This window comes from Alosa pseudoharengus, unplaced genomic scaffold, assembly GCF_046254945.1.
Source record: "Alosa pseudoharengus isolate Yale_2024_CS ecotype anadromous, Long Island Sound unplaced genomic scaffold, YU_APseudo_1.1 YU_APseudo_1.1_scf_12, whole genome shotgun sequence".
In the NCBI taxonomy this organism is placed as follows: domain Eukaryota; kingdom Metazoa; phylum Chordata; class Actinopteri; order Clupeiformes; family Clupeidae; genus Alosa; species Alosa pseudoharengus.
In genome coordinates, this window is record NW_027468587.1 from 17,031,407 (window position 1) to 17,049,704 (window position 18,298).

The 18,298-nt window shown below is 41.4% G+C and overlaps 1 protein-coding gene across 1 annotated transcript in view; it reads left to right on the top strand.

The window, feature by feature from the left end:
• The first annotated feature begins 6,647 nt into the window (after positions 1 to 6,647).
• eif3ea (eukaryotic translation initiation factor 3, subunit E, a) overlaps positions 6,648 to 18,298 on the top strand; it is a 50,454-nt gene continuing 38,803 nt past the window's right edge. Inside the window, exons 1-4 of the mRNA XM_076280288.1 lie at positions 6,648 to 6,763; positions 7,314 to 7,431; positions 7,659 to 7,776; positions 13,673 to 13,715. Of these exons, the coding sequence (XP_076136403.1) occupies positions 6,674 to 6,763; positions 7,314 to 7,431; positions 7,659 to 7,776; positions 13,673 to 13,715 (369 nt within the window). The 5' untranslated portion in view covers positions 6,648 to 6,673. The remainder of the gene's footprint in view (positions 6,764 to 7,313; positions 7,432 to 7,658; positions 7,777 to 13,672; positions 13,716 to 18,298) is intronic.

The following is an 18,298-nucleotide window of genomic DNA, read 5'->3' on the forward strand; positions in this document are numbered from 1 at the left end:
GTTTTTTGTGCTCCCTCTGACACGCAGATAGTCCAAAACACTCCGAGTGTCGGTGCTTGCTTCTCCACTGGGTGCAGGGAAGCATGTGCTGTGCAGATGTTCTCTGTGGACATGCAAAGAGGGGAAAGAGTTGCTCTGTGAGTTTGCATTGTTTTCTGGCCCCCTGGCTCTGTCTCTGATAACCCAGGTCCAATGCCATCAAATACGACAGTGCTGATGTCAGCACTGGGCTCTGGATCAGGACGCTGGTGGGCTGGTGATTTATAACCTGACATGGCCAACGAGCGAGGTGGTGCATATCTAACAGGCCACGTTTAAAAGCATCATTTAAATTCATAATAATTCATTTGGCTTAGAGAGCAATGTTTGACTTTGCAGTATCTTGCACTGAGGCGTTCGTCTTCAGAGGGTATTGATTTGTTTGTGGACTTATTGGAATACAAAGTAGCTGGAGAGCACCGCGTCTGCCAGTATCTGCTGTCCCGTCTATAATCTCCAATGAAATAAAGGAGGGAAAAGTTCAGAATCCTTGGTTGACCAGTCCATGCACTTCTACCATTCCATTAGTGTTAAATAGCTATTTTTAATGAATGATGGAATAGATGGACTTGGGGAAAGCCATTAAAGGAAAAGCTTCATCACTTTTGTAAGGGCTGTGAGGCCCTGGTATTTCCACAAACAGGAACAAATTAGAGTTTTATTTAGAAATTAGAGCAGCAAAAATGGTATAAATGCAACAAAAAACATTTTACAAGATTCCACTCCTGTACAAACTTATCCGCCTCAATTAGTTTTGCTTTTTTTTTAGCGTCCTCCCCCTCCTTTCTTTACCCCAGTTATGCTCTCATAAATGCTGTTTTAGTCTCTCCCAGGTTGTGCTACAAGGGAGCCTTGGCACCACAAGTCAACAAAAGGTACAGCAATATTGCACAGACATGGTTGTTCCGACACCCACCCTTTCCCACACAGAGATCCAGTTGAATAAATAACAGTAGGGGGGCTCCTCAACTTAGTGCTTAACAATAGCTCCCCACAGCTATTTTGGCGCCTGCAGGGCACCGTAATACCAAGTAAAAGGGCACAGTGCCAGCCGGTAATTTTGAAAAAAATTCAAGAAACCACTTCCCCCATCACCTCTTCTTTTGTTACCTAGCCAGAGAATGATAGTCCATCATATAAAATAAGTCAGGAAATGGTATTGCTCACTTTATTCAGAAAGCGGTCATTGTTGATGAATGGTTTGTCTGGCTATAGTTGTGTAATGCATGTGTGTGGTTGTGTTTCCCTCAATTCATCTAGACACATTCAAAGCCTTTACTTGATGTTTATGTTGTGTCTGCTATTGTTTTGTGTGTACATGTATTGTATATAGAAAAAGGAATGGAAAATAAATGATGTTGACATAGGATTTGTGTGTGTGTGTGTGTGTATGTGTGTGTCTGCATACATATTTGTGCATCCATACTGTATGTGTTCGTGCACAGCATGTGTCTGTGTGTTTTGGAATGGAATACTTAATTGTGCAAGTAATTATTAGTGTGGCTTTGCGTGCCACTTTCCTTGGTTGGGATAGTTTGGGGTAGCATACGGGTAAGCATGGGCCTCGTGCATTCTGGAGCATCAACAGAGTAGAGTTTCCAGACAGTGAAGTACTAAAAAAGCAACAACATCTGGGGCAATCAGAACTCCTCCTGCAAACATTTTCCTGTCAACCACAACCATTTCAACCATCCATGACATATATAAACATAGCTTCTCTAAGAACCCAATTGATATTTTCACAAAATATTAATCGAGTCAAATTTTGAGATCAAGTTGATTTGCCCTTTTAAACTGGAAATACTGTATTTTCTTCTATGAACCAATTCAACACTGATCCAACTGAAATGTTGGCATAAAAAAGTACATTTAGATTAATGCTCCCTGTTTATATGGTAGGGTAAGAGAGCATCTTCATCAAATTAGAAACACAGACAGGTCTCTCATACTGTGGCCTAGTAGTGTTTCCCTCAATGGAACTTCAATGTGCTAATCATCTTAGCACTTACAGTTTCCCCCTAGTATCCAAGCCACAATTAGGTATGATTCACTGTTAAACATACCCTCTCCTTTTTTACTGACTGATTGAGAAGAAATGACCTGTGAGAGAATTATTAACAGAGGGTAAAGTGGGTTTCTGTGGGCCACATTTACGTGGCATAAAGATCCCAAAATTCAACTACAAACTTCTACACTTGAGACTTGAAATGTCTGACACACTGTATTAGTCACTTAGACCCTTGTTATGATTGCTGGATTTAATAATAAAAAAAGGTGTCCTTTGAAAATGTATCCTGTGCATATCATGAAAAAAAAAAAACATTCTGAGCCCAATTTACTCCAAGACACATTCCAACCAGTGTAAAATGACTTAAGAGTTATTCACAGGGTACGGTATTTCAAACATGATAGAGGATGAAATATGAAAATGGGAAAGTACATTTTTGCTTTAGTTTTCCTCCAGCAAAATGGGATTTTGTGTTTAGTCTATTCCACTTGCTTGGATTTTCCTGTACTCTGCTCCTAAGGGAGCCTTCATTAGAATGATTGGCTGGTTGAAACAGGAGAAACCAGAGTAATCTTGCCTCTGAATAATTTTTCTTTTCAAATACAAGATTCTATGTCCATTACAATTAAGCTTGTGGTATTTAACCGTGCTGTGCCTTTATTGGATACATTTTTAACAAAGCTAGACTTTCCAGCTGGGGCTGCCAAAGACATGATTTAAAAAAAACATGTACATGTAAGACTTTACCAAATATTAATGCGCTTATATTGTATTTTTACAATTATTAGATACAAATGTACATGCCCAATGCAACTATGGTGGGCTAGAGTGCTCCTAGAGGTCAAGAGAAATATTCGTCTCCATAATTAACCCAAATACTGTATCCAAAGAATACCAAAAGGAGTGGTCAATGGTTAACTCTTTTATCAAAAACATCTACAGCACCTTCACAGAATAATACACACATGGTCTTTATCAAGCAGGACGTCGAGGATAGCGATAAAGAAAAGAAAAAAGTTTTACTTCCATCATGTAAAAGTACTTATAATCCACTACAAAGTATCCCTTTTTCACGGTGAAACCAACCCATTTAATAGGTGGTAATTTCCTCACATTAAGCCATGAATAATAATTTCACAAGCATTTTCATGGACAGACTCCCAGAGTCTGTGCCAGATTGTGTGAGGCAATGAGGAAACGTTCCAGTCACAGCAAAGCAAAATACCTGTATTTACATTTGAATATTGTACATTTGCTGTTTAGTCAGGCAACTCAGTCAATCACTAGCCCACCACTTATCAATGGGGCGGGCTTTGTACAGTGACAGAGGAGGATAGCTGTCACTAAAAATGGCTGCGCTGTTAGTTTCAAACACAGATATGTACTTTCTTTGAAACAGAGTAAACAACTGCATGTAAAACCTTTGTTGAAAGACACAGTGCTTACTGTACATTGGAAAGCATCCGTTAGAGTTTAATGTACAATTCAAGTTTAATTTCACAGCTGGCTACGCTCCAATTGGAGTGTTATCCAGGCTAGGCTATATACAAATAATATGAATCATGAAACAGAAAGGAGAAGTTCAAGTACATGTCGGGCCCAGCTCTGAACAAAAACAACAAGACGTCATGCTGCTCATCGGAGTATAAAGTTTCAGGATGTGGCTGTGCCTGTGCCAATTAATGAAACAAAAACATAATTAATATTTCACTGTTGAAGCACCATGTCTGAAATCATATGTATGCTACAACACACTTTAAAAAATTCCCTGGTAGAATTCTCTCTCTCTCTCTCTCTCACACACACACACACACACCCACACAACCACTCCTTTATTTTAAGAGTTTCAAAGCCTGCTAACATCGAGCCACAGCTGGCTGTATCAAAAGCATCCAGTAAAACAGAATTGGCCGTGGTGCGCATATACCATGCGTTTATGACTCATTTCTACCTGCAGTCAGACTGTTGTAAAAAGGGCTAAATTGTTTTGGGGCTATAAGACAGCGCAATGTGGTTGTCAAGCAAACAGGGTAGCCTACTAGTGGAATCTATTAGAGATGGACCATTGAGTAGCTGATATTGGCTCTTCACTGTGTGTATGGCTGACATATGGGCATCTTTATGACACAGCTGTGGGATGAGGAATAGCCTAAAACTGAGGCTTCTTTTGTTAGTAAGGAAGTCAACAGCACAACCGACCACGCGAGTATCACGTTTCCAGATTCCTACTATGATAATTGAAAGGAAATATGTGATTATTTCCTTAAACTCAGTAAATTTGTATTGTACAATTGCCTCCATCTTATTTAGCTTTGCTGTGGGTAGCAGAACAGCTAGAGTTCCAAAGAGAGATCATGTACTTTGGGCTATATGAACTCTTGCTGATAGGCTACTTGTCGGCTGGGACATTTCAGTGGGTTCTGGAAGAGACCCAATGTTTAACAATTCAACAAGTTCACTTGGCATAGGAATTCCCCTATAAGCATGAAATATTTCATTGTATCAGCTATACACTGCAATTATAGGGGTCTTGGGGAAAGGTTCACAGAGCAACTAGGCCTAAACCCCCCTTCCCCCCTTTTTTTAAGGAACGTTGACTAAATGCCATTTTGTATCCTGGTAGGTCGCAATATTCAGGGTTGCCAACTCTCACGCATCTGGCGTGACACTCACGCTTTCAGCACCAATCTCACGCTCTCACGCACACTCAAGAAATGTCACGCCAAATCCATTCTTTTTTTTTTTTTGCAATCTGTTCATTTTTTGTTGATGACTAGACTAGCCCACAGCATTGTTTCTAAATGACAGGATACGAGTTTAAGGCATACATATGTCTAGACCAACAGCAGGTAGGTCTAATATCCGCCTACAACGTTCTCAGCGCAGTTTTCTCTGGTTGTTGATTCGCTGACTAGAGTATTTTAATCCGGTCCGCGACACCTTCACGGAACACGCTGCTATTTAGACATGAGGCAGACCGACATAAAGTGTGGCCGCCCATTCTTCTCTAGGAACTACTCGCGAAGTAGCCTCACAGACATCACATTAAATAACTTTTTCTCATCTTTTATAAGGTGCTATAGCCGCTATTTGCTGCGATAAACGGTTCGCGAGAAAAATAAATTAACTTTCAAGAAATAATCATATTAGGCTACTATAGCTCTGCGCTCATTTCAATTCCTATAGGAGGGATATCTCACAAACTTTTCGTTCCACACATGACAAACCGTAAACCAGAATAAACAGCAGACCTTACCGAACACAAAGTAATGCAATTCCCTGTACAATAAGCCGTTCCAGAGTAATCCGATTTTGAAATGGTAGCAAATTTCTATATGGTCTCCAATTTTGGGCTTTAAGTGTCTTAAAACTGAGCTGTGCTATACATATGTGTAAATATTAAAATCAGAGGATATATAGCTCATGGCTAAGAGTTTGTCGATGTAGCCATAATGATTTGTTTTCACAAAATGCTAAGCATGCATGTATTTAAGTGTCTTAAAAAAGTGTGCTTATATTGGTCAGTGCATAATTTCATAACAGGCCAAATAGAAAAGAAATGTTAAATGTTAAATATACTGTAGCCTAGACATAATATTAAAATCAGATGATGTAGGATAGTATAGAGTTAGAAGTTGGATGGCTCCAGAACTCACACCAGTGGATTGGGTCTTAAAGGAGCCACACCACTTTTATGACACTATAGCTGTTCTGTTGACCTTTAGATTTGTTGCTACTGGGCATGAAGGGCAGGCCAATTATGAGTTCTGTCCAACATTGATGGTAGGTTTAGAAGAAAAGTGAGCACATTTTAATCATATTGCAATACCAATAACCGTAATCATTTTGGTCATGATTTTTCATCAAATGTTCATACTGTATCTCTAGTGGCTGGTAGACTTTGGAATCCACCAGCCACAATGGTAGGTGGAAAAAAATATTTTAGGCTATTTCCATCCCTGATACATTCGTACACTCATACACACATTCATAAGTCTCAATCTGTCCATTTCTTTCCACAAAACTCGCCAGAAGTAATCATTTAAGGGGTTATTTTTCATTTTTTTCTACTGAGCTACTACCTTTTTCAGGTGGGCAGGGGGGCCCTTTTCATGTCTGTGCCCAGGGGCCCAGTGGCTCATAATCCTTCCATGCCACGGGGTTAAAACACTGGTCTTGTTTTCAAGTGCAATCAATAATTTCATTGTACATTTTGAAGAAACTTAAATCAGGGATTATACTGTACATAGCAAAAAAGTCAGGGGACAGACATTTTTAAAATTAGGTTTAGGAAAAAATTTAACGCACAGGCACTATGACTTCACAAAATCTCACTCCAGCCAATCACCCAAAGTTGGCAACCCTGAATATTGTAAACAAACAGTCACAGTCAGTGTAACACAATTTGTCTACTGTAAATATAGGTGAAAAACATTTATGGTTAATGTAGAAATATGGCTGGTTCATGTAAGTTTAGCTCACAAATGAGAAATGAAAGGAAACAAAGAACTAGCCTAGGCTACAAACAGTTCGAGCAACGCGCTGATACCTGCGTTGTTATGTCACTTCCTACAGTAGTAGGCTACTTTGTGCAATTTTTAGGACCGTCCCCCAACAGCATCCAACATGGCTGATTACGACTTGACCACGAGAATTGCCCATTTCTTGGACAGACATCTGGTTTTCCCCTTGCTGGAATTTCTCTCTGTTAAAGAGGTAAAATCTATTTTTATCACACGAAACAATAAGCTTTTTTCACCTGGTATTTGGTCTTGCTTGCTAATATTTGAAGACACGTGACAGGCTGTAATCCTGCAGCTGCTGTTTTAGCCTAGCTAACCGAAACATAGGGAGCTAGTTAGTCTGACGTTTGTTAATGGTAGCGTAGACTTTAAGGTACTGACGACTCTAAATTCACCACTGCATAAGTGCAAGTTGCATGAAGTCATATTTGGTACCTTAGTTTAGCTGGATTGCTCAGTTTTCCCTGTACGCATGGCATCGCTCTTAGCAATGCGCTAGCCAGTTGTTCATCAAGCTAACTTCTCACAAGCTGTCAGCTTTTAAATCATACGTTATTGGTGTTTTTGTCTTTGTTACTGTTCAATGGCATGGCATACTATTTTTCTGCTTTGTTTGGACAACCCCACCCCCCAGGGGTTTTGTAGGCTCTTACTGTGAGAGATGTGTGACTAGTAGCTCACCTGTGTTTATGTTAAAAACTTGGCATTATTTTGCAACGTTGTGAATGCAACATATCTTTCAGATCTACAATGAAAAAGAACTTCTTCAAGGAAAACTGGAGCTTCTTAGTGATACCAACATGGTGGATTTTGCCATGGATGTATACAAAAACCTGTACCCTGACAAGGAGATTCCACAAAGTTAGTATTCAGAGTATTGTAATTTTTGCCTGCTGAATTTCAGTGTGTGTGTGTGTGTGTGTGTGTGTATGTCGACCCTTACCCACCTGTGTTAAAACACATTTTTTCTAGCTATGTGATTTTTTCTTCACATCTACTAGCGCCACACATACATCTCAAACACCTCACCTGTCTACTATCTTGTGTCTTTTCATCACTCCAGTGCTTATCCTTGTTTGTGTTTGTAGTGCTGAGGGAGAAAAGGACTACAGTCGTGGCTCAGCTAAAACAGTTGCAGTCAGAGACTGAGCCCATTGTCAAAATGTTTGAGGACCCAGAGACTACTCGACAGATGCAGTCAACGAGGTGAGCTATTTATTTTTCTCTCCGAAGGTAATGTTATTGTAAACATTTAAATTGACATTTATTCATTTATCAGACGCTTTTATCCAAAGCGACTTACATGTGTAAATTATATTACAATGGGCATTCTCCCCAGAGCAACTCAGGGTTAAGTGCCTTGTTCAAGGGCACAACTGTGGAAGCCGGGATTTAAACTCACAGCTTTTCAGACCACTGCATGCTACCCTGCTCCCTATTTACTACGCTACCACCGCTCCAAGTAGTAGTGGATTTCATTTTTTTCTGTTATGATTAGTTGATGCAATTGTGAGCTGAAGTGGAGTTTAAGTCTGAGCAGTCCATGTCAATATTGATGTATTTATTCAAACTGGACTTGCGTCTTTTGAAGTTATTGGAAAACATTTGTTGCTGTTCAGTTTCATCATTCAAGCAGAGTTTAAGAACTGTTTTACTGAAAAGGGAAAAAAAAAAAAAAAAAAAAAAAAAAAAAACATTTCTGGCTACGTTTCCAACTGAATGAGGCTTAAGGGGCATTTAATTGAAGGGGTGATGGCTGAATCTCACTGGGAATATGTAATCAAAGCACTGGTGCATGTTACAAGAATTAGCCCCAGTGAGCGGCTTGACAAACTCCCTCAGCAAAGTCAGCATGTGAATGCAGGGAGGGCTATTAGACCCCTGTGGTAAATGCTATTAAGTTCATTTTTTGGTGCTGACTTTGCCATAATTAAAATAGTTCGGTTTTTATCCTCCGCTTGGTCTCTTGGACGAACACTAATCATTTCATCAAAGACACTTCCTTTTTTAAAATGCTATGAATCCATGAACCAATTGGGGAATTTTAACATTGGGATGAAAGCCTACTTACTTTATTTCTTTACTTTCTGCAGTGGTATTGTTCTGATTAGCGTGCCTATGAAATGTGAGGTTTTCGATTGGATTGGACCGTTTGCGAGTTATTGTTCAATTTTCTAGTCAACTTGCAGCTTAAGTAAAATTTCAGACATGGAGGCTACATGGCTGTGTCTTTTTTCTATTACACAGGGATTCATATTTGATAGCTCAGGATTTGTAAGACAATGCAAAACTCATCACAGGTCATGGTAATCCTCTCCGTTTCCAATCTAAAGTCAAGAGCAATGTCTCAATTTGGCCTTTTTACTTGATTATCTGCTAAAGTTTCTTTTGGTATTGTGGCAGGGATCTGATGTAGATGGGCAGTGAGGATTGTTGGAAGCCTGAAATGGCAGGGGAGGTTAAAAACTTGAATCTATTCTGACCCTCAAGGGATAACTGGGCAATTTTACAGGATAATGGTTTACTGTATGTGGATGGTTCTGTTTTGCTTTTTGTGAGTTGCTTAGTGCAACATGAAATTCTTGCTCAGCACTGGTATTTGCCATCAAGTTGTGTCTAGAGTTGTGCTTAATGCCTAATCTATGCCTAAGATTGATTTCGAGTTTAATTTTATGTCTTTTTTTCTGTGATGTTAGTCCCAATGTTTTCCACTGAAGTCCTGTCAGGAGTGGTTGTAGTGTCTTGATATCACTTTTGCTTGGTGTGCTGTACATACAAAGTAATCCTTAAGAAAAGATCAGGCTACCAGTTGGAAAGGCTTTGGAAAATCAGTGTGTGTTAGTACTTGGGTCAAATGTGACACGGCACTTAATAATAATTATTATTAATTATTAATTCCGTGGAAATGCATGGATTCCAGTTGCTTCCAGTTTCTGAGCTTTCTGAGCCAGCTTTCTGAGTGCAGGGGACAAGCCGAGATGAGCTATGAGACATACGTTTACACTCGGTATCATGTTTCAACACACTTTAGCTCAATATCACACCGGAATTCTCCTTTAATAACAATGTTATATTTCAAGGCGATTTGGTAGTCGCTTTATGGTCACATTATGGCTTATACTGATTCTGGATAACCTTGGCATTCAGTTGTATTATACCATATAGCCTATTTGATGCATAATCAGCACTAATTTAGCATTAGCCTACATGCATAGGACTGACAAGGTATGGCTGTCCAAGTCAGTACACAAAAACTGAGGTCTCCTTTGTTGCATAGGAAAGATAACTTGGATAGCCCAAGATTATGCAACCCACATTAATAAATCAACCCACAATAACAAATTTACCTGATTAAAAATCCAGAATGGTTTCGGCATCTTAAATACTGCTTCAGGACAATGAGCTTTGTAGCAAAGATCATTAAGTCATTTAAACAGTCTATCATGTTTTGGTCATTGCTATGTCATGTGCTGCTCTCAGCCTAGTTGGCCACTGGGCTGGACTGTTGTGTGCATGAATGAAGCACATACATTGCAGTCAAGAGTGTAGTGAACCTGGACTCAGGCCCCGTCCACACGGAGACGCTTTTTGGGTTAAACGCACCGGTTTTGCTTCGTCTTGGCTGATCGTCCAAACGAATCCTGTAAACGCACTGCCCGAAACCGCACTTTTTTGAAACCTGGTACCAGGGTGGAAAAATCTAAAACCGTAGCCCTTGTAAGTTCATTTGGACAGCGAAACCGCATACTTGTGTAGGCCTATTGATGATGTCATCGCCACACCTCAGCTGCCCTGGACTTTACACTTATAGTATTGCCTAACAATACTAGTTTTCATACATGACATTACCTACGATTACACTCGGTAGGATAAATATCACAACTGGTGCTGCGCAGCGCCAATAGCTTGACTTGGTGGACTGAACACTGTTTTTCCCGGTGTTTTTTTAATGCATTCTAGCTACTGTCAGTGACGCGAGAGAACTAGTCAGAAGTTATTAGGGAAGTGCGGTGTAAGTTTAAATTAATTTGTGCGTAGTGCCAATGTCATTCATTTATTTTACATGTCTTACAACATAAATAAATGCATTCATAGTCTAGTGAAGTCAGATATAAGCATACAAAGACGCTTAGAACTCATGTTAAGCCTATGGGGATGCGCACTAAATGCGAATGCGCGATTTGATGCAGGCAAAAGTATCGACTGTTACTAACGAAGGTATTATAGCAATATTATAAATGTGGCGACGGAATAGCCTAGAACTTGGTACGCCTAGCCTTTAGTAGCCTATGCACTTTCGGTGATAGCCAAACTAATGTGAATCGCGGACTATCCTACAACTAAAGAAAGTAAAGGAGATTATTTGTACCTGCATAAGCCAAATAAAGGACGGGACTGCACCCTTCACAAACCGTAAAAATTAAGTTTATTAGTTTTACAGTTGACTACAGTTGACAGTTCACTATAAGTCCACACAAACAATTCAGGTTTCCTTGCACTAACCAGTTTTGTCGTAGCCTACTCTGTCTGTTGTATGGCCTACACAGCGCGCAAGCTTTGGTCAATTTCTGTAACAAACAGTGCCACCTATAGGCCTGGGATATGAAGTAACGTGTTGAGATGGATCCGTTAATCCGTTAATCATCAATAAGGCAACGACTCGTTGCCGTTTTGTGACATTAAGCTTTTTCACGTTAAGCCCCCCTCCCCCATCCCCTTCTTTCACAAGCAGTGGGGGAGCGCAGGGCACAAAGTAACACTTTTTAGTAGACAAAGGAGGGTTCTCCGCGCTTCTGTCGTTTGGCCACAATCCGTTGCAACCAGGCCAGGACAGATATTTTAGAGAGAAGGAGAGACGCCGGTGCAGCTCAGATTAATTTTCTTTATTCTTTAGTAAAAGGTGCAGAACATTATTAAACTTTGACTAACATTTCGATATGTCGATGTTTTTGACTAACGAACATCGAAACGTTAGTCAAAGTTTAATAATGTTCTGCACCTTTTACTAAAGAATAAAGAAAATTAAGAAGACATCTGAGCTGCACCGGCGTCTCTCCTTCTCTAACACTTTTTGGCTTTGGCTAAATATTTCTAAAATCATTTGAGTTTCACTAGTCACATGTTTTAACAAGCAACACTTGTTATTGAACTAATAACAGACGTGTGTCAAAAATTTACTTTATTTTCCATACGGAGAAATAACATATGCAGAGTCTAACCAAGGTCAATCTTGCCAAAAAAGCCCTCAAACCTGAAAACACATGAGGCAAAAGTGCAAAACATCACAAAACTAACTAAACTAACACTCGCATATTTTTGTATTGCAATCATTGTAGCCTACAGTTGTAAAATCGCGTAACAGTCGTTTTACTCCCCGGATGCGCTCATTATAAAGAACGTTTAACGTGTCCCAAAAACAGCTATCAATTAATCACCAAACGTCTTATAAACAAGTATTGCCAGGAGCAACACCTTGCAAAAAATGATAACAATAGGCCTAGGCCTTTATATGGCTCTGCTCCTGCCTAGATTCAAACTCAGAACTGCCTGAAAGTTGCAGACCTGTTCTGGAAATACGTGCATTAACCCACTCGACCGTCAGACAACGCTATCTGCTTCGAGTAGGCCTATTGGGTAGGACTGTAGCCTACACTGGTTGCTGTGGCACAGTCTTGAGTGACCGAATTCGTTTTTGTCATATGAAGGCTGTCATTTTGTTAACATTACTGTTAAGGAGATGCTGTAGGCAAAGTCTATATTTCAACCTCGTTAGTGTAGTAAAAAAAATCAGAACTATTCACAAGGTTTCTGGGCAGCATATTTATGTTCTGTTAGCAAGCGAACTTCTCATGACTACCGACAAAGTAGCCTACTGCCAGCTGACGAAGCTCTCATTTTAAAACATTACTGAGAGACAGACACTGTACAATCAAGAAATCTTGCCACTGAATCCAAAACTATGTTTAACATTATGTACAAGGCTTAGGCTACAGTGGACTAGCATGTTGCAGGGGCTGCTAAAAACACAAAGAAACGCACTGAAAACTCGGCCAATCACAGCCCTTGCTGTCGAATGCGCCGTCTGGTTCGACCGTGGAACTCCACAGCAGACTATGCTGCCCCCAAGCGGCTGCAGTTGTACTTACATTTCACCATTCACCATGATCGTGAATGAAGTGTCAATTTTTAACTGGGACCCACTGTAGGCTACACGTTGTAAACAAAAAGCAGCTGTGACAGGCAGCGGCCGCATATATTCTGCGTCATATCTCGCATCTTGTGAACTCTACAAGCCCCCACCCCTCACTCGACAACCACACGGAGATTCTGTAATGTGCGTGTATGGCGTTCACACATACGTCCGTATAAGGTCAGTATTAGGTCCGCAGGTCAGCATCATATCTGAATCATCCGAAGGGTAGGATCTCCGTTTGACAAACCTCCGCATGTACTCCGGAGGTTATATCTGAAAGCGCTTCTTGTTTATCTTTCTTCCACAGCCATTAAGGAAGATCAATCCCCCTTCCCCGCTTCCCCCCCAAGAAGGGGCAGCATCTGCTATATGACAGTATAATGGTGCAGGCGCACAGCGTTTTGAGCTCGCCTTTATAAACAGCCTTTGAATCCTTTGCCCGCAAATGGAGTAAACGGTCGACCTCTTCATTTGCCTGAGGTGTAGGGAAGACATTTGCTTTCTCATTAGAGTCTGGCCACATGTGACGGGATGCAAGTCTGTGGGAGCCTGATGGTGGTGTGCATTTGCAACCAGCCTTGTGTACCTAGTCATTCACAGGGGAACATCTGATTGGTAGCATACGCCACCCACTCGCTGTTATGAGCATGTTATGAGTTGGTCTATTTTTGGTCTGTTGATTGTTGTGATTAATGACTGTTGGCTTGATGGCACCGTTCCCGTCAGCTTTGATAACTTTCTCTGAAAAGTTTTTTTTTTTTAATGGCTTGTTCTGCAAGTCTTCCTGAAAACACAAGCAAGGCAGTTTGAGCCCAAATTAGGGAAAAAAATGCACAATCAAAAGAATCCAGCAGCCCACCAACCTCAGGCCGACCTAACTAACCACAAACTACTCTTACTCTCTTCCAGGGATGGGCGTATGCTCTTTGACTATCTGGCTGAGAAGCACAACGTAAGTTCCTGCAGTGCACGCCGCCCGCCACCATCACCAGGCCTTTTTCTCATGACTTCTGGGTGAACTGAGTGTCATTTCGCTGTGGGTGGGGCCAACTCCAACAGGGGTGACCATTTAAATGACTTCCCAAAAGTCTTAACTCCCTTACAGAAGGGGGTGTTGTGGGGGCGCAGTTGGGGAGTTTGGAGAGGGGTTTGAGCCAACTTGTGTGTGTGTGTGTGTGTGTGTGTGTGTGTGTGTGTGTGTGTGTGTGTGTGTGGAGGGGGGTTATGGCTCTCAGCAGGCCTGCGGACGTTCGGTCTCATCCTGTGGCGAGTCGTCAAGAATAAACGGAACAGTGCGAGACCCGTGGGTCCCGCCGCAAGAATGCCGGGGGATTCTATATTTGCCATTGACGATGCTCCACTCCCAAAACCCCGGCATCCCATTGACCTGGGGCCTGTCCTCAGTGTACCTCCACTTCCCCCAAGCCCGTCCCTGCTCCGCTCCCACTCCATCTCTAGCCTACCCTCGACTCCCCCCAAAAGCCACATTGCATTTGTCGACACAACCACGGGTCCCGGTCTGGTGCGAGCCATAGTTCATAGTGACAAGGATTGGCACTCATGCTGGGAGTGGAGCTGCTCTATGAGAGAGGGGGAGGGGGAGAAGAAAAGAGAAGAACTATTACCACTACTAAGTGCTTTGGGGTTGAAGCTCAGTGACCGAGTTAATGTCAGTGTTGTGGCACTGGAGCTGTTGGAATGAATTGCACGTTTTTTATAATATGTAACTGAAAAGGTTATATGAAGGGTGATGTATGTGAATATATAAGATCTGCTGTGTCACTGTTTCTATTTAAAGGTTGCCTACTGTAGAAGATTCAATATATTCTTTATTGACATTCCCCCCCAAACACTGATCTGTTACGGGAGAGGAATGCTTTAGAAGGCACACTTTTGCTAAGCCAGCATGCATTATTTATAGTACTAAACACTTAGATTCTCAGGTGAAGTCAAGTGCCCCATTTTGTTCTGAGTGCATGGAGCCTAGCCCATTTGGTTGAAGCATGGTCCTTATTAGCATTACTCCAAAATATCCTGGAAAGTGGTTGACTCATGATCACTAACCTGGTTTCTTGAGGCATCTTGAAATTTTGTTATGGAAACCTGTGGGGAGGTGAGCCATGCCATATTTTCCTCTTGTTTTCCACAGTTTCATTTACATAGCTTTTGATATGGACCCAAAATGCAGGATATTTTTAACATCTATCACAGGGTGATTTTGTGAACAATGACCCAGTAGTCTTATTTCAAGGGAAAGAGCTCCCTCTTTGTCACTATTTAAACACCTTCCTAACTTTAAAACACCCTAAACACTCCCTAACCACTATAGGAGGGGGCTGGCAGTCATTTTGCAACAGTACATTAAGACTCCATTAAAACCAATATAAAAGTCATCTTCACTCCAACTTCATTTGAGCACCTATCTTTTTCAATATGACACCTTTCAAACCCATGGGCACTTCATTTGCAACCTAACTCCATATCATCATCTGTTCTTCTTCTGAGCGACTTCACCATCAACATTAACTCCATAGACTCCCAAACCACTACCGAACTCTGTGACCTACACTTCAACATCACCCAACACATTGATTTCCCCACCCAGAGAAAAGGACACACTGGACCTGGGCTGCACCTCTGGTATCACCATCAACAATCTTACCCACACCGACCTCACCATCTCCAGCCACCTGGCTATCATCACGGACACTGAAATCTAACCCTAACCTCATCACATATATGTATCATAAGATTCAGGAACCTCAAGTCCATCAACCACTCCCCTCTCTCATTACAACGATGCCCTCTCCTCCTGTCTCAATACCATTGCACCCTTAAAGGTAAACAATGTAGGTTCAGCTATTTTTGGCGACTGTAGAGCTCCCCCTAGATACGCAATATATTTATATTTTACTTTTAAATGGCCTACTTCTCGTGACTTGTTCCTCCTGTACACAATGAAAATGTTTTAAAAGGATTAACAACAAGCCACAACTATCTCCAAGAGCTATATAAATTGACAAGGTAATATTTCACGATTCTTGCAAGATCGGGGCGCTGTTCTTGAAGATGCATCGTTGGTTCTCTTGTTAGCGACCATATGCTGTATGGCTATGCTAGGTGAATGATTCCCCTATTACAAGTTTGTTTACCAGCAAATTGGCTTTGTAAAAGTTATATTAAAGAAGCAATATGCAACAATTTGAGCAAAAATGACCTTAATTATGCAGGTTAAGAGTCGTTCTGCTGGTTTTACAACACTCTCTGGGTCGTTTGGTGGGTGCTTTGTCTCCCCCTATCGCTTCTCCGCGGCAAAAACGAATATGCAACTTTCTGGACCCGGTCCGGGTAAATCCGGATGTGACTCAGTGGAAGTATCCAATCGCGCCTCGAAAATGTAATCAGATTGTAGTTTCGAAGAGCGTAGCAGTTACTTGCTACCGAAGCTGCAGGGGGAGCTGTGTAGTGAAAAATGCGAGCCCAAATCCGGCGAAAACCCAGAAACAGCGAAGGAATAACCAGACCTGCATAGTGCTTCTTTAAGGTGAAAATCTTCCATAGTGTACCTTTATGAACGAAATTGGTCTCCCCTGGTACACTGATCAACTCCTGCCACCTGAAAGCCAAGTTCCGACAACTGGAAGGACTCGCCAATAAAACCAGTCTCACTGTTCACGTGGGGGGTACAATAAGTTAACAGCTACTCTGAGTTAAAGGAATTATCCAGAGTAAAATGCACTTTAGATCAATTTACGGATGATTGAGTACATACGTTGAGTTGACATCAAAATCATGTCATTCGGATGTGTTTTGAGAAAGTTCGATTTTACCGTTTTTAGTCAAAACTCGTTAGCGTGGAAGTGCGAAGGGCATATTATTTTGCTGGAGTAACACGCTCTGGAAATTCACAATTTCGTCGCCGTTTAAAAAAAAAACAAAAAAAAAACATAGTCCAGTATGTCTTTTGAAATTGAAATGAAGTTGTATGGACTGGACTATGGACTATGGACTATGAAATTGTGAATTTCCAGAGCGTGTTACTCCACACTTGGCAATCGACTCCTACGGACTTTCCCCTAAAGATGGCAACATTTCCGGAAAGGTACTGGCTTGATGAAATTCATTCTGGACTCTCTATCCGACCACATAAAGACCTCAGGATACTTCGGTTTGGCTTTAGGGACCCTCTACTCACTACCACGTAAGTGTAATGTTGTTTGGAACTGTAGAAGAGGTATAAAAATAGCGTTTTGTAGCGGCGAAATAATATGCCCTTCTCACTTCCACGCTAACGAGTTTTGACTAAAAACGGTAAAATCGAACTTTCTCAAAAACACTGACATGATTTTGATGTCAACTCAACATATGTACTCCCAATCATCCGTAAATTGATCTAAAGTGCATTTTACTCCGGATAATTCCTTTAACTTACCCAGGTTTGTCACTAAACCACATACTTGGAATACCTCCCTGGATGCCTACAAAATCAACAGGCAACAATACAAAAAGGCTCTCAACTCTGCTCGCTCCTTCCACCACTCTTTCCTTATCCGATCTGGCTCCAACAACCCTAAGACATTCTTCAACAAACTTCTCATACCCATTGACACCATATCCTTCACCACCTTCAAGTGCTAACGTCTTCTTTTCATTCTCCAGAACCAGGATTGACAATATCTATGATCAATTGGCCCTCTGCACCTCCATCATTACCCATGGACCTCAACCATACCCTGACCGCTCCCCACCTCCTACCCACTCAGTTTCGTCATTCACCAAAATCACAGACGCCCATTATTTCTCTATAGTCATCAGCATGAAGCCCTAAAACCTGTCCCATGGACCTGATCCCCACATTTCCCATCAAGGCTTGCCTACCCTCACTATCTTGTTCAATTCAGTTCAGTTACTTTGTTATCCCAAAGGGAAACTTGTCTTGCAGTCAGTTGCATAGGATAAAAAGACAACAATACAGTACAAACACATCATTACTCATCACCAGTGATGCCAGTAACGCGTTACTTAGTAACCCGTTAGTCTATTTTGACCACTTTTTTCGGTAACGAGTAATCTAACGCGCTACTATTTACAAACCAGTAATCAGATTAAAGTTACTTATCTAAATCACTGTGCGTTACTATTTTTGTCATTTTCCTTAGTAAAAAGATATATTCTTTGCTTTCTTCTTGTCTCGGGGATTAACGTCATGTAGGCTATGCCAACCTTTTCAGCATGAGGACAACACAAGTTTGTGTCAGCTAAACATGACCACATTAAGGTACGTTGTACATTCTGTGCTGGCGACAAAGTGCTGTCTAGCTAGACATCCCAAGTCTCCCGAAGTTTTGGGAGTCTCCCACATATTGATATCCTGACGCCCGCAAATTACATAAAATCTCCCGGAACCTAGAGCGAACAAGAGCACGCAAGCCAGACCGGACTTCAAAACGCGCACACAACGGAGAGGGAGAGAGCGAGGAGTGGTGCGTGTGTGCCTGCAAGCGCATCCAAGACAGAGCATCCTGGTCTGTTTTG